Source organism: Diplotaxodon limnothrissa, linkage group LG11 (genome assembly GCF_057381915.1).
Source record: "Diplotaxodon limnothrissa isolate DT_005_m linkage group LG11, D_limnothrissa_male_GT1.1, whole genome shotgun sequence".
NCBI classification, from domain to species: Eukaryota; Metazoa; Chordata; class Actinopteri; order Cichliformes; family Cichlidae; genus Diplotaxodon; species Diplotaxodon limnothrissa.
The window spans coordinates 13,414,531-13,429,387 of record NC_140606.1 but is presented as its reverse complement, the minus strand read 5'-3'; the positions used below and the strand labels follow the sequence as shown (position 1 = coordinate 13,429,387).

Genomic DNA, 14,857 nt, shown 5'->3' with positions numbered 1-14,857 from the left:
AATAAATATATGCAAGTTTTTGGCCGGTAATAGCCTCAGCTTGTCCATCTGTACTGATTTTTAACATCCAGGGAAAGTCGAGAACTAGTTCTTGGCGCTCTTGCAGACACTTGCTAGATGGTTAAACACACCTTCTGAACCCGATAGGACTGTCACTGTTATATGATATTGTATCGGCCAATTAATAGCCAAAGGGACGAGCAAAACAGCACGGGGATGTTTGAATTTTTGTGTTTGTTTTGTTTTGTGCCATCCTCCAGACTTGGATGCTCGAATGTTGTGGAAATTAAGGTAGTGTGTAGTTCTCAAATCCAACTGGTTGTCATGTGTATTTCCCCAAAAATCCATCTGGTCGCCAAGTGTGTCTTCCTCAAATCCAGCTGGTCAATGAGTGTGTGTTCATCAAGTCCATCTGATCGTCGAGAGTATTTTTGTTTTTTTTCCCTTGCTTTACACCAATCCTGTGTGTATGGGTTTTTTTCAGTGATGCAAAATGGACTACATTTATGTAGCACTTTTCTTGTCTTATTGACCGCTGAAAGCTCTTTACACCACAGGCTTTTTTTCTTCGATAATTGGATCAAACCCTGACCTTCCGATTAGTGGAAAACCTGCTTTACTGCCTGAGCTGCAGCTGCCTCAGAAAAATAAAAAGCAGGAAAAACCCACTTATGATTCTCTGTCCTTTCATATAGGTATCCAACCTTTGATCCAAAAAGCGAAGCATTAGGAATTAGAAGGTTCCCATTTCTTTAAAAATCTGTTATTTATCGACAGCTTTTGGATACAACACTGATTCAACTGGCAATTCAGAAGATCTTTTCTAACCTCACCTGGAAACTACTTTTTATAACTAACCAATAACCAATCAATAATCAGTAATTTAGCTGCTTTCTTATTCCACTACAAAGTGAATCGCTTGATTAGAAGCGATGAAACCAGCCAGTGAGTCTTTGCACTGAGATGAATGATTACTTTAATTGTGCATTTCCCCTCTGATTCCATCCTTCCATTTCATTTCTGTACATACAGTAAAGAATACTTTAGGACTGCTTTGAATTGTGTGGTTTTCTTCTTTAACTTGCTAAAAACTTTGGATGGACAGATGGTGCAGTGGGAGGATATTGTCTTGAATAAGAGCCCCTCGATAGGAGCCCAAGTCAGTTTCTTTGAAAGTGTCTTTATGCCGCAGCCCAGCAGTTTCCCCTCGGCCTCAGTAATGTCCCACACATGGCTCCTTGATGCCCTTTTAAGTCAATGACAGAAGCAGCAGCAGCCAGTGGCCTGACAGCCTGACTGAGTGCTTGCAGGAGAGCCCTCCATCCGTCACGGGTGCCTGCTGTGTGCGCGGGTTTCTATGTGTGTCAGTGCGAGGCTTGCTGAATGTTATTTTAAATGTGTTTTAACAGTGATGTAACGTCAAGGCGCCTCTGACATAATTAGATGTTTTATTTTCATTTGTTTCCAGCTCTCATCATTCCCCATCAAGTGGCTGGCGTCACGCTGTCACTTAGCTGTCATTTGAAGAGGTGTGGGATGGTATGCTGTGGTGTGTGTGTGTGTGTTTGTGTGAATTTGGTAGGGGGAAACACAGACTTGAGAGTGAGTTGAGCGATTGAGGGGGGGTGATTGAATATAGGAACTTGAAAGATCACGGGTGACCAAAAAAGAAATATAAAAGTAGGAGAATTAAGATTGAACCTGAAACAACCTCATTTTAGTCAGCAGCAAGACCTGACTTGATTAGCGACGCCCCAAAAAAAGCTAACACAATTTGCTCTGCTGTGACCTCCGACACTCCTTTGCCAGTTATAATTGGTGCTGGGTTAGGGCGGCTAGCTACAGCTTTACAGTCATTGCAATCACATTCCAGCAGCCAACCTGACACACTGAAATATTATCTGCATATGTGTGATCTGTTTAAAAGTTATAAATCGTCTCCTTCACAGGGCTAAGATGCAATACTAATAAAATAAGTAGGAGATTTAAAAGTTGAACTAATCTGCCCAGGGAACAGAGCAGTCAGTAATGGAGGGCGTGCGAGTTAGAGTACATGCATCTGGGTTATGTAGAGGCTCGCAGGACGATGACTAACTGCTGTGTTTGCACTGGAGCAGAGTGTAATGATACGTAGCTCATTAGTTGTAAAAGTGTAAAATTAAACGTCACAACGCGAGGAAAGAGAAACCAAAGCATCCCTACATCGAGAACGTCATCACAGTTACAAGTTCTGATTGACTAGGTTTATGTCAGGTGTGTTTGATTGGTTTATAACACTTAAAATAAGATTCCTAATTGCTCAAAACAGCAGTTAGAGCATCAAATTGGAACACTATGGGCAGGATGGGCATAGGCTGAGGAATCAAACGGCATGCAAAGACAAAAACATGTATATTCTTGAGTAATGCTGAAACCTTCCTCTGAAAAGATATAATTTGGCATAGCAGGACAAGTTTAGGATTAGCAATAGCATGTTTTCTTAAACACTGACCAGGACCAGAGAATTACCACTCTCCGAACTTCAGGGAACTCTTTTGAAAATGGATTTTCAATAATTCAGCACACCAAGAGTCACTCTGCGGCAGTCCTCATTTAGATATTACTCATTAAAGCAGCAGTAGTGACTACCTGTTGATAGTTATCTCTAATCAGTGTAAACAGTTACTATTTTTTACTGGATGTGAGACAGTTAGTGTTGTATATTTCCTTATTACACTTATAATACAAGAAACCAAAATTAGGTGACGGTACTTCTTTATTTGCTAGCTAGCTCCAACTGTTGAAATGTGCTAGCAACAGTTGTCACTTGTTGTTTCTTGGTTTGAAATGAGAATCCTGCTTTTATTTAACTTATTTTGGACTTCAATATTGCTTTGTGGTGATTTTTTTAACCACTTTTTTCAGAAGCTACAAAATATTTTATGCCCTATTTTATGAGTGTTAGCATTTCATGTGCCAATATAATGTTCAGTGGTACATAAAGGTACAATAGAGTGACATAAGATGAACAGCAGAGCATCTGTGACCGATCAAGTTTTCAGTTTAACATTTGATACATGGGGGAAAAAGTTGTTTCTTTGCATATCTTAAACTATAATAATATAGCATAGTTTATTAGTAGATGTATATTTCATTTTAACAATTGAAATCTGCTCGACATTTAGTAACTAAAGCTTAATTTCAGAGGTGGACACCCAATGACCACCTTTAGACACACCCCTGCATTCTGGAGGTATTAGGGACAGAGAGGGGGATGAGTTCTCTCAGCCTACAGCAAAGTTTACACTAAATATGACAAATTTTAACCCCAGAAAAACTTTTTCTCACACTCAGCCTGCGTTTACTGCCTTTGCCCACTGTGTCTGTCTCAGAGAGAAGTGGCTGGAGTTTCAACATAAACTTCATTGGTCGTCTCAGAGTCAGTCTAAATCTTACAATACTTGTTTTTCAGACACATGCTTCAAAATAGAAACATTCACACTCACCAGCTCTGCACCACCAGCTTCACCTTTCCTACTGTTTTCCCAACAGCTTCAGTAACCTCATATCCTTGATTTAATGTGAAAACATTCTACTGACTACAAGAAATAAATACTTATTAATGAGGGTTTGCTTTAACTACTTGCAAACTTGTAACTGTGATTGGCATGAAAGTCATCAATGGTTCTAATGAGTCAGTTGATGGGTACTTAACTCGCCTACGATATTTTTTTCCTTTTGTTCTTCTTACTCTTCCTTTCCCTCCTGTACATCATTTATCTGACTGCTTTCTTTTCTAAGATATCAGCCGTTAACATTTGCTTGATAGATAATAGTCATCCCATGGATACGAGAAAAGGGAAAGACTTGTTACTCATGGCCACTGATAATTGGTCATGAAAATGTGCATATTAATGATCCTGAAACTGACTTCATGGACCATTGTTAGTCAGTGGTGCTAATTTTGGCCGTTATTCAAATATATTGTTTATAAGGTTGGGGAAACCTGCAGTCAGGTGAGGTTTCTCCCACTGAAAACGCAACGTCTAGATGACCAAAATCAAGTTAGTGGGATCCCATGGATAGAGTTGCTGATTGTGACATGCTGAGCCCCGCTCCCTAAAAGGACAGCTTAAAAAAAGTTAAAATCTCTGCGCTCCTTCTCCTGCCTCTAATGCCGCTGTTGCTCTCTGATTTGTGTGTTTTTTATGTTAATCATTCTCTGCTCACAGACCAGTCCGAGGGAGGGGGGTAGAGGGCGTGGATGGGGGATCTAGTGGTCGACAGCCGCCAGGGTCATTTGTAACGGCTGATGAATGAGCGGCTCAAAAAAATAAATAAGTGGACTGAATCCGACCCACCCAGTTTTTCCCAGGCTCTTGGGCATTGTGGTGGTGGTGGTGGAGTGCATAGAGGAGGTCTGGACACAGCGACAGGGCCACAATTGATTTCCTCATTGCTTCAGTTTGTCGCTTAATCTGGCGATATGCTGATAAATCTTCACACTTTGTCAATTAATTTCCCTGAAAAATGAGACCCAAAATGGCGAGCACATCAATACAACAGCGGATTCCGTGTCAAAAATTAAGCGGTAAAATTAATTGCCCTCCCATCCGCTCCTGCTAAAACATAACTAATGAGGGAGGCAATTATAGCTGCATGCAGACTCCTCCGGGGTTATTTAAAACGCACACAGGCGCACACATATATATGTATCCGCACACACATGCAAAGAAGGGTTGTATATTTTGACTTCAAAGTTCTTTTATTGTCTCGCAATAAGGCGTATTTAATTCCAGTAAAGGGCGGAGAGTTGAGGTGTACCATGGGAACAAAGGAGACGAAGTGATAGCTATTTTCAAATAGCCCCCAAAAAAGTTTAAGGGCTCTGAGTGCAAATGTATTAGCGGGAGCTGTGTTTTTAGGACATTTTAGTGTGTGGATTTTGCGCACACTCAGTTGCATAGCTGTTCGTGATCTGTGACTTGAATTGCATTTGTTTGCAGCTTTGTATATCTGGCCTTCAGGACTGATGTATGAGGTCAGGGTTCACAGTCTCAAATGAATTCAGGCTAGATCCAAAGTTTAAATTGGATACAGATATGTTTTTAAGGTGAATTTTTTTTTGAAGTTATAAGAGTCATTAGTGTACCTATTAAAGGCAAAGGTTAACCCGAGTCATGCATGCTTGCAGTCAATTCAAGGTTACAAGGTGACTGAAAGGTCTATGTTGCTTTTAGCAGTCAGATGTACAATGTTGATAGCAACCTGTCACTTTTTTTTTTTTTTTAACTACCCCACCTCACCATCCCCACCCTGGTCCTGGGAGTGCTCCACCCCGCAGAACAACAGATGAAAAGCGCACATGTAATTTATCGCCAACGTTTCCTCCTCAAGAATAATTGTGGCGACCGCGGCTGGGCGTAGGGATCGATGGCTATAGATTTTTCTGTGGTGGGGTCTTGTAGCGTTGGGTGTAATGAGAGATGGAGAGGGCGGAGGAGGGGACCCGCGCTGTTATTCTGATGGGGAGAAACGGTCTGATCGAGATGCTTAGTAACTCATGTAGAGTTTAAAGACACGTGGAATATAGGTGTTATTTATTTATTGATTCATTATAGTCAAAGGCCTTGAAAACCCAGGTTTTCTGCAATCAGTAGGATGCTAGATGGGGAAGAAAAAACCTTGTTTCACAATTACAGCTGTGGTTATGTTTCAAGAGTTCTGTGTGGCTCCTGTTTGTGGTGCTTGATACAGAATTTTTGTTGATTTTGTTTTTTTTGCATCAAAGCACACTGCACAGTCCAAGTGAAGGTTAATGCCTTCTTTTTTGACTCTGAAACTCATGCTAAAGCTACCAAAGCAAAGTAGTCTTGTTGCGTACGGTGTTTAATCATGATGAATCCATGTTATAGAGCACCACGATACTTTGATTCAGCTTGTCCTGCAAGCTTGCTCTGCAGATCTTATCGTTCTATAATGCGTTTGTAAATTCGAGGAATCTTTTCACCTGATACAAAGAGTTTTCTTTTTTGTGTAGCTACATTAAAAAAAAGCAGACTGGACATTCATTTATATGAAAACATTGCTCCTTTAAAGGCCATCCACACAGGGACTGAAAAGTGAACCTGTATGAATTGGTGAACAAATGCACCTTTTTAAGGCTGTTTTTCTCCCCTCTTAAGTGGCACTGCATTAAAACTCTTCTCACAGTCGAGTGGCTTTAAATGGGTATAATAGAGGAAACTTGAGGCTGCTTTGTCTCTGCGGATTCAGTGAAAGCTGCTATCTGTGCAGGAGAGGAGCAGAGCACTACTGAGGCCCAGCTGGAAGAGTCACCCAAATGTGTTATCAGTATGTGGCGAGAGCTGGAGTTCAACATCAGCATTTAGCTGAATATTTAAGTGATGGAGAGCTCAGCTGCACGTACCGTGTGTGCTAAAATGGGCGACGCGGCGCCCACAGTGTTTTCATACATGTGCAGGTACACAACATGGACATATATCACACCGCATGCAGTTTGATTTGTGTGAGGATTTGCATACACATCTGTGTCCATTCTCTAGATGCGCGCATGCATTTCCCCGAGTGCATCTTATCACAAATGTTTCTGCCGTGTGTGTGTGCAGGAGTGTGTGACTGGCTGTGTGCAATGGCAGTCACAGAGAAAGAGAGAGAGAGGTAGACAGAGGGAGTGTGAGAGAGAAAAGACCGTCATGCTGTTAATGACAGAGCCAGATGCAGAGAAGAGAAGAGGAGTGTAAAAAAGCTCTCTGTGCTCCCCATCTGGAAGGCATCGCCCCCAAATGAAGTTGTACAAAACCATCCCATTGATAATAAAGCTAATTTTTATGGCTCTGACAAGTATGTAATTATGTTCAGCGGTGCTTTTCAGATTTTATCACAGTCAATAAACCACACTGGCAATTTCCCGTCCCCCATTTGACATATTTACACGGATCCATCTGATTGGAGGAATTAGTTAGCTATGAGAGCTCTGATGGATATACACTAGTGATCTGTGACTTCTGCTTGGCTCATCTGTTAGCCAACTAGACCCTCTGCTCATCTGTTCAGTCTGTCTCTTCTTTTCTCGCCTTCTGCCTTTCTCCCACTTCACACATTTTCCCTGTCGAACCATTTTCTCTCCTCTTTGTCTTAACTCGAGCTCTCAGATTTTGCTCAGTGGCTCCTCGGCTACCATTTCCACCGAGAGTGGGATTGCTCATTCTTTCCCGCATCAAACTTTTCCACTCAGGGGATTTCATAAATCAAATTCAACAACCCTTCACTTAGTACCACCCTGTGATAATTGAGACTGCAAATTTACTGTTTAGCTAGATCGTTTTTTGAGTCGTGTTAATTCAGTATTAAAATTAAAAGCGATTAAAAGTATAATTAAAGGACAGATTAATTATGCTGATCTTGATTTGAGGCAGACAGAAGGAAAACACCTGAAACCTGGATCAGTTTCATCAACAGTGTAGATTAACATGCTCGAGTGAACGAAGCCAGCTGTAAAACCAGTTGTTTTTTTCATTCTAAGTGACTTCACATTCCTAGCATATCAAAATAAGTTTAAAAAAATGGGCATTCACTTAAAGAATGATACAGAACAGACTAAATACAGATCGTAAAGGTTTGATGTCCTTCTGCATTTTCAGAAACTAAAAATAAGCAGTTTTTGTTGCTTTATGTCATTTTTCAAAGACATCTTTAATTATTCCCCCCCCCCCCCCCCCCCCCCCCCCCACACACACACACACACACACACACACACACACACACACACACACACACACACACACACACACAGAATACTATAGGGTGTTTCAGGTGTACTCTCAGGTCCATAGCTACCAGCAGATGCCTGCTTTTACAGATTTAGATGAGCTTTTAAGTGCTTTTTTTGCTGTATACATGTTATGTTCACTTAAGGTGGTATGGTAAACCTTGGCTTTGTTCTGAACCTCTTTAATTGCTTCAGCTTCAAATTTTTAATTGACTGAAATTAATCTTTAAACCATTTTTTAATCTCTTGAATGTGATTTGCGTTTGAATGAGAGCATTTCTGCAAAAACAAAAGCAAATTAAGCAAAATATTTTTCCCTGCGTATAATTCTGGTTTCTCATCCACTCTGTTTTTCACAACCGCTGATATCCCTAAAGCACTATGTTTCTCTCTCACTCTCTATCTCTGCAGGAGAAAAGTCTTATTTATGTGACCTGTGTGGTTTTGCGGGAGGCACCAGACATGCCCTCACCAAACACAGACGCCAACACACAGGTAAGCACCGACTCACACACCCTGAACTCATGTTGGAAACTTGTCTTGTCGCACAAACTGATTCCCACGTGTTCATGCCTTCACCATGTCAGAAGGTGTTTGACACCGAGATCCGAGCAGCCGTGTAGTTTAGGCAACCGTTTGCCCTCCCTCGGTCGCACACATACACTCACACACAGGCGCATCAGTGTGACATGCTGCTGTCAGTGATAGGCATGTGTACCAGTGTGGCTGACTGAATCTGAGATTTTTAATTTCAGTTATCATTTCACCATGTCATTCTGTCGCTTAGGGAAATTGCATTTTTCAGATAGGCTGTCAATAACGAGTGTTTTTTTGGGGGGAAATTGAGATAGTGAAACAAATACTGTTCTTAGCCGTTGTCTGGCAGGCGTCCAAGGATCAAGAATCCTGTTATAAATATTCATTTAGGTTTTCATTATTCATTTTGTTTGCTCCTCAGTTTTGCTGCCATTTTTTCCCCCTAAAACCGCCAATTTCTGTCCTCCTCTGCCACGTTGACACGTGTCAATTCCACTGATTTAGCCACATGTCCAAATCTGTGGCGATACAGGTTCACATGAAGGGACTGTCCTCAGTTTGACAGGTGCAGATTTTTAACGACCAGTGCTAATATGAATATTTCTGTGTTTGAAGTCTCCTCAAGCAGCTTTGTTCAGGTGTTTTGTGTTTTTTTCCAATTGGAAATTGAATGGCTAATCTTATTCTCAATATATAAATGTCACTGAAGCAGTACTAAAGAAACAGCGGATATAACAAAGTTCCTTTAAATGTCACGACAAAAAAAAAAAAAATACACAACTGCCACAAATAAAATTAATTACAAGTAAAAAAACAAAAACCTGTTTTGTTTGTTTTTTATTCTTACACTCCAGACAAACATGATAACCCACATCATTAGAGATACCTGTCTTGTGTAGGTCCCACTGGTGCTGCCAGAACAGATATGACCAATCATAGCATGGACTGAACAAGTCCTCTGAGGGTATCAGGTACCAAGATGTTAGCAGCAGATCCTTTTACTCTTGTAGTTGTGAAGTGAGGTTGGTATCCTGCTAATAGGAGGGCTGTATGTTTGCATTGTTTAGGTAAGTGGAACAAGGTGACGTCCACTTAAATGAGGGGACCCAACGTTTCGTCCCACTTCTCCGTCAATTTGCCTTCTTAGCACAGTTCATGCAGGTTCTACCTCTTCCCTAGGTGAACAATAACCATCCAGGTGTCTCTGTTGTATAAATGTCTCATCAGACCAGGCCACCCTCATCCTTGTACCACATAGATACCCACTGTTTTCAGAGTTCTTTACAGGTTTTTGGCTGTGCAGCCCATATGCTATTTCTGTAGATTAATGGCCGTGCTTCAGTTACGGAAATTACAGTACAAACAGTAAAAAGCCTTATCTGGATTACCATCAAAATCTCACTCATTGTATTTTTTTGAAATCTATACATAAGTTTCCGGTCCTGTTGAGAGATGAACTGATTTGGTTGAAAACACAGCACTACAACCAACTGATACTTCCACTTCTTACAGAACACACATTTCAGCTGGATCTAAAATATGTGTTTAACTCTCACAGAAGAAGTTGAAATGTAAAGTATTTGTTTATACATAGTTTTACCATTAACCTTATATTGTATGCTTTTATACAAGTGACTTTTCTTTGAATCCCAGCCTTTATTGTTATTCAACTTTTACTTAAAAATATAAGAAAACTTTCTCCACTTACATCCTTAAATGGCTTTTCTTCAGCAGACGCAAACCCTGTCAGAGCTTTTCCCTTATATGTTTAACTGATTTAAAATTACAGCTTTCATACAACAGTTGACAAAACCGTGTGTTTAGTCTTTGTATAGTCGAGTTTAACACAGCGCCTCATTTTATATTTACTTATTAATTAAAGTTTTTTTGCAGCACCAGAGGGACCTACACCCATTGTCAGATAAATCCTGCTACCTGCTATCTCTCAATGTATGCATGTTTGTTTTAGCTCACATTAGTGGGTCACTACGGTCTCATCACTGCTGTCTTGTCTGTGTCTCTTATCTTTTCAATCCCTCCGCCCACAGGAGAGAGGCCCTTCAAATGTAAGCTCTGCAACTTCGCCTCCACCACGCAGTCCCACCTATCACGGCACAAACGTGTTCACACCGGGGAGAAACCGTACCGCTGCCCCTGGTGCGACTACAGGTACCGCCTCATTGACCTCCACACGGTTGGTGGCGCTGATGGCTGCCACCGTGGCACTGATGATCAGAGGGTTGATAGGTGGGGATAGGATGGGGATGTGGGGGGTGGGTTTGTAAGAGTGTGGTGTGTGTGTTGGTGAGATAGCAGGTGGCATTGTGGGGTAGTTTGGTGGGTTGGTGGAGAGGGTGGGGTGTTAATGCTAGAGGCTTTGAGTGTGTGTGTGTGTGTGGCGGGTGGGTGGGAGACGTTGAGGGCAGACAGGTCTAATCTCCACAGCACGGCTCCATCTCATCACTCTGCCATCATCAACAGGCCCAGCCAGATTTCCCCAACACACACACACACTCTTACTCTCCCTCACACACACACACACACACACACACACACACACACACACACACACACACACACAATGTCACTGTCACTGGCAGGTCCCTGTCATTAAAACACCATCATACCGCATCAGTAATTACACAGGAAATTGTCGGTGAAATTGAAAAAGTTTTGGCTGGCGTTGCACATCTCCATCTCTCTCCATCTTTCTCTGTCTCTCTCTCCTCTCCTCCCCCCTTCTGTCTTTCTCTCACCCCGCGCTTCCTCGTCAGGATGTGGCAGAAGAGTGTGAAAGGGAATGATCTCAAACCCATCATTGGTTTTAGATGTACTCTTCATTCGTTTTTTCCCCTCTGTGACAAAGTCATTTCAGCTGCTTGCTACACCTGCTCCGCCGTAGTGAAGCACTTGACTCATTTCATCTGTCTTTTGTATTCAGTTCAACTTGGGGGAAAAAAAATGAAATGCTGAGAAGTAATAGCTGCAGTCAGGCTATTCTTCAGCAATTATCAAAGGATTTTATCTCCCGGTGTCCAAAGATATCACAGAACGTCTCTTTTGGTTATCGTGTAGGAAGCGACTAGCATAGGTCTTTTATTGTTTAATTTAAGTTTAACTAAGTTTCATTTCTGAGACGATAAATCCTGCTTATATTTGGTTATGCCCTGTATTTAATCTAATTTGTTAACACAACCAGTGACTGTATTGTCTTCCTGATTGGTTGGCTCAACTCTGTGTTTTACTACTACAGATTTTTTCCCAATATTTTGTCAGAGTGCAACACTGAGATTGACCTTTTCGTTGTTGTTGTTAGGTAGTTTCTAGCATTAAGTGTGATGTACCTCGTTCTTCTCCTGACTCTAAGTATCGTCACGAGGTGAAACATTTATTTTTGAGCAAAATGCGTGTGAAAGTTATCAGATTTCACTGTCTTTCATTTTAATGTTAGGAGCATTAAGTTTTGTTGCTTAAAATTCTGCACACTAAAGACACACGGCTCTATAAAAATACAAAGGTCCCTCTCGTCAGGTCAGTGGGTGTACGTGCAAAAGAGTCACATAAGGATCAGATTTTATAAGATCCTCAAGCCTACATTTTACTTTTGTTTAAATTTTAAACTCATATCAAACCGCTCCACTGATTGAACCTCACAGTGGGAAAGATACTGTATACAGACCTGTGATCCTTCACTGATACATAATGATTGTTACAGATAGCAGCAAATGAAACAGTAAATTAGAAGCCCAATTAACATTTTGGTGGCCTCCGAGGGTTTAGAGAGGTCCCGAAGGGAGGAAGAAAGGTGGGAGGAGGTGTAGGGACGTTGTGGAAAAGCCCTGCTGGGCTCGCTAATGTGAGGATGAGGAATTGAATGTGTGGGGCCCTAGACACCCGTGAGGGGTCCCATCTTTGCTTGGCTTTTATTGTCTGAATGCATTTTTAAAACCGTGACGTCTCTCGTGGCCTGACCGTGATAAGGAGCTGGTAGATGAGTTAGCCTGTTTGACCTTGTAATACAAGCCGGGCTTATGAAATATATAGGATGCAGCCATAGAGCAATATTGAGTATTGAAGCATTAATGAAGCAGCTAGGTGACTGACAGTTCTTGCCCAAAGAAAATGTATCTGTTTTATAGATGTAGCATGTTAAATGGCAGCTATGTTTCTCACTTAATGCAGTATTATCCCCATCAAGGCTGCTTCTCAAATGCATGTAAATGAGCAGGGAGTAAATGATCTATCAAATGCCACTCATCTACCATTCAGACAGAGATAGATAATAGAGGGGGGATAATTATAGATGGGAAATAGTGGTAAAAATATTCTAATGATATTGCACCGTGAGTCCTGGGCTGTCAATTAATGATGTCTATTTGACTACTCTGCAGCTGTTTATGCAAGCTGCGAAACTTCTTTACTATAATTTTTAAGAAATCGTTTTTATCGCTCACAAAGAGGAGGATTTTTTTTCCCACTCTCTTTTTTTCTCATTAAAGTCACAGTGGCATCTAAAACGGCCTAATTGATATGTAGCCTCTGAATCCTGCACGTCGCCGTGACTGTGGGGCTGGTTTTGTTTATTGAATGCCGCACCATTCATGTTTCAATCTACCTGTTAAAGCAGTGTTTCCAATTCAAGGCGACGGCGGCTTTGAGGACGACACGCTCGCTGTCAGTGGCAGGAAGGTTTGCGACCTTGTAAAAGTGAAGTGAGAGACGAAGGAGGAGGGAGAGGCATTAATGATGATAACTGGGCCTCCCTGGCAGAATAAGAATCCAAATAGCACCAGTGATCCAAATACAGACCCTGCACCCCCCACAACTCTTAACGCACACAAAGAAGCGCATTTAAATCTCCTCTAACGAAGCGCCTCTCAATTACACCTCTCCCATTACCATACAGTCTTTGGGAGGAGGAATATGGAAATGGCTTAAATAAAGGGGGGAGAGAGAGAGGGGAGAAGCAGAAAGTGGCAGAGAAGGGGTGATGTAGCCGATGAGCATCAGTATGGCTGATTCCCATGGTGAGTGCATGGGTGGGGGAGGAAGTTGAAACAGCGTTGGACTAATTAATACAGTGTATAGTAGGAGGGCTGGTGTGGGCTTTCACTAACTGTGACACCTGCTGACTCCTAAACGCACGTTGTGTTGTTTTAATATGACAATTACGCCATTACCATATCTGAGAGATAGCATGGCCCCCCTAGGAATCCACCCGCTCTCTCTTTAGAACCTTTTAGCTCCGCTTCAAATTTTATCTATTTATGCTCCCGCTTTCGAATAAGAAATCAGCTCACTTTTGGTATTAAATGCATTTTTTAACAGCATCATTTGTGTTAATTTAGGAGCATGAGACAGTTTAAAGTTCTTTTTTTTGTCCGTATGCCAATGAAAAGTCAACAGATGGCCGTGATTTGCCTGTGAATCTGTTATTGTTTTGCTTATGAGGCTGATAAGAAAGTAATCACAGCAATTTTTGACAGTTTTTTGGATAAAATATGAAAATGACAACTAAGGTCAGTTCCTGTAGACACTTTATAAAGCACATGCTGCTAGTACGTGGTTGGACACCCTTTTGCCTGCAGAAGTACCCCAATTCTTTATGGTACAGATTCAACAAGGTGCTGGAAGCATTCCTCAGAGATTTTGGTCCATATTAACATGACAGCGTCACACGGTTGCTGCAGATTTGTCAGCCTTAAGCCTATTATGTTAGTCTCCTGTTCCACCACAGCCAAGGTGCTCCATTGGATTGAGATCTGATGACTGTGGAGTCCATTTGAGTGCAGTGAACTTACTGCCATGTTAAAGAAACTAGTGTGATATTAAGTGAGCTCTGTTACATGGTGCATTTTCCCATTGGAAGCAGCCATCACATCATGCGTTCAATGTGGTCATAAAGGGATGGACATGGTCAGCAACAATACTCAGGTGGGCTGTGGTGTTTTAAGAAAATGTCCCTCACATTATTGCACTGCCACCGGCAGCGTGTACCATTGAAGATCAAAAAATGGATCCAGGTTTTCATGATGTTTACACCAAATTCTGAACCTACCATGAAAATGTTGCCTCAGCTTCCTGTTCTTAGCTGACAGGTCTAGTGTGGTTTTCTGCTGCTTTAGTCCTTCTGCTTCAAGGTTTAACATGTTGGGCATTCAAAAAAGCGATCTGTATGCCTTAGTTGTAATTAGAGGCTGAGTTACGTTCGCCTTCCTTTCAGCGTGGCTGTTCTATTCCAACTGCTGGCATCACCCAGTCATTTTCACCCAGAGATCTGGTGCTTAATAGATATTTTCTTTTTTTGGACCATTCTCTGTAAACCCTAGAGATGGCTGTGTGGGAAAATCCCAGAAGATCAGCAGTCTGTGAAATACTCACACCAAACAGCGTTTTTGTCTGAAAACGCTCCGCGTCCACACTAGCGTTTTCAGACGTTTTCACAGAGTTGTGCGTCCACATTGAAACGGACGAAAACGCTTACGCTCCAGTATTGCGCATGCGTGAAATGCAAGAAGATTCAGCCTGCCTCATTTCTGTCTGCCGCTT

The 14,857-nt window shown here is 41.7% G+C and overlaps 1 protein-coding gene across 1 annotated transcript in view; it reads left to right on the top strand.

Moving 5' to 3' along the window:
• The window catches only part of znf407 (zinc finger protein 407), a 169,656-nt gene that overhangs the window by 111,032 nt on the left and 43,767 nt on the right, over nucleotides 1-14,857 (top strand). Inside the window, exons 7-8 of the mRNA XM_085365138.1 lie at nucleotides 8,183-8,266; nucleotides 10,357-10,477. Coding sequence (XP_085221264.1) covers nucleotides 8,183-8,266; nucleotides 10,357-10,477 — 205 coding nt within the window. The remainder of the gene's footprint in view (nucleotides 1-8,182; nucleotides 8,267-10,356; nucleotides 10,478-14,857) is intronic.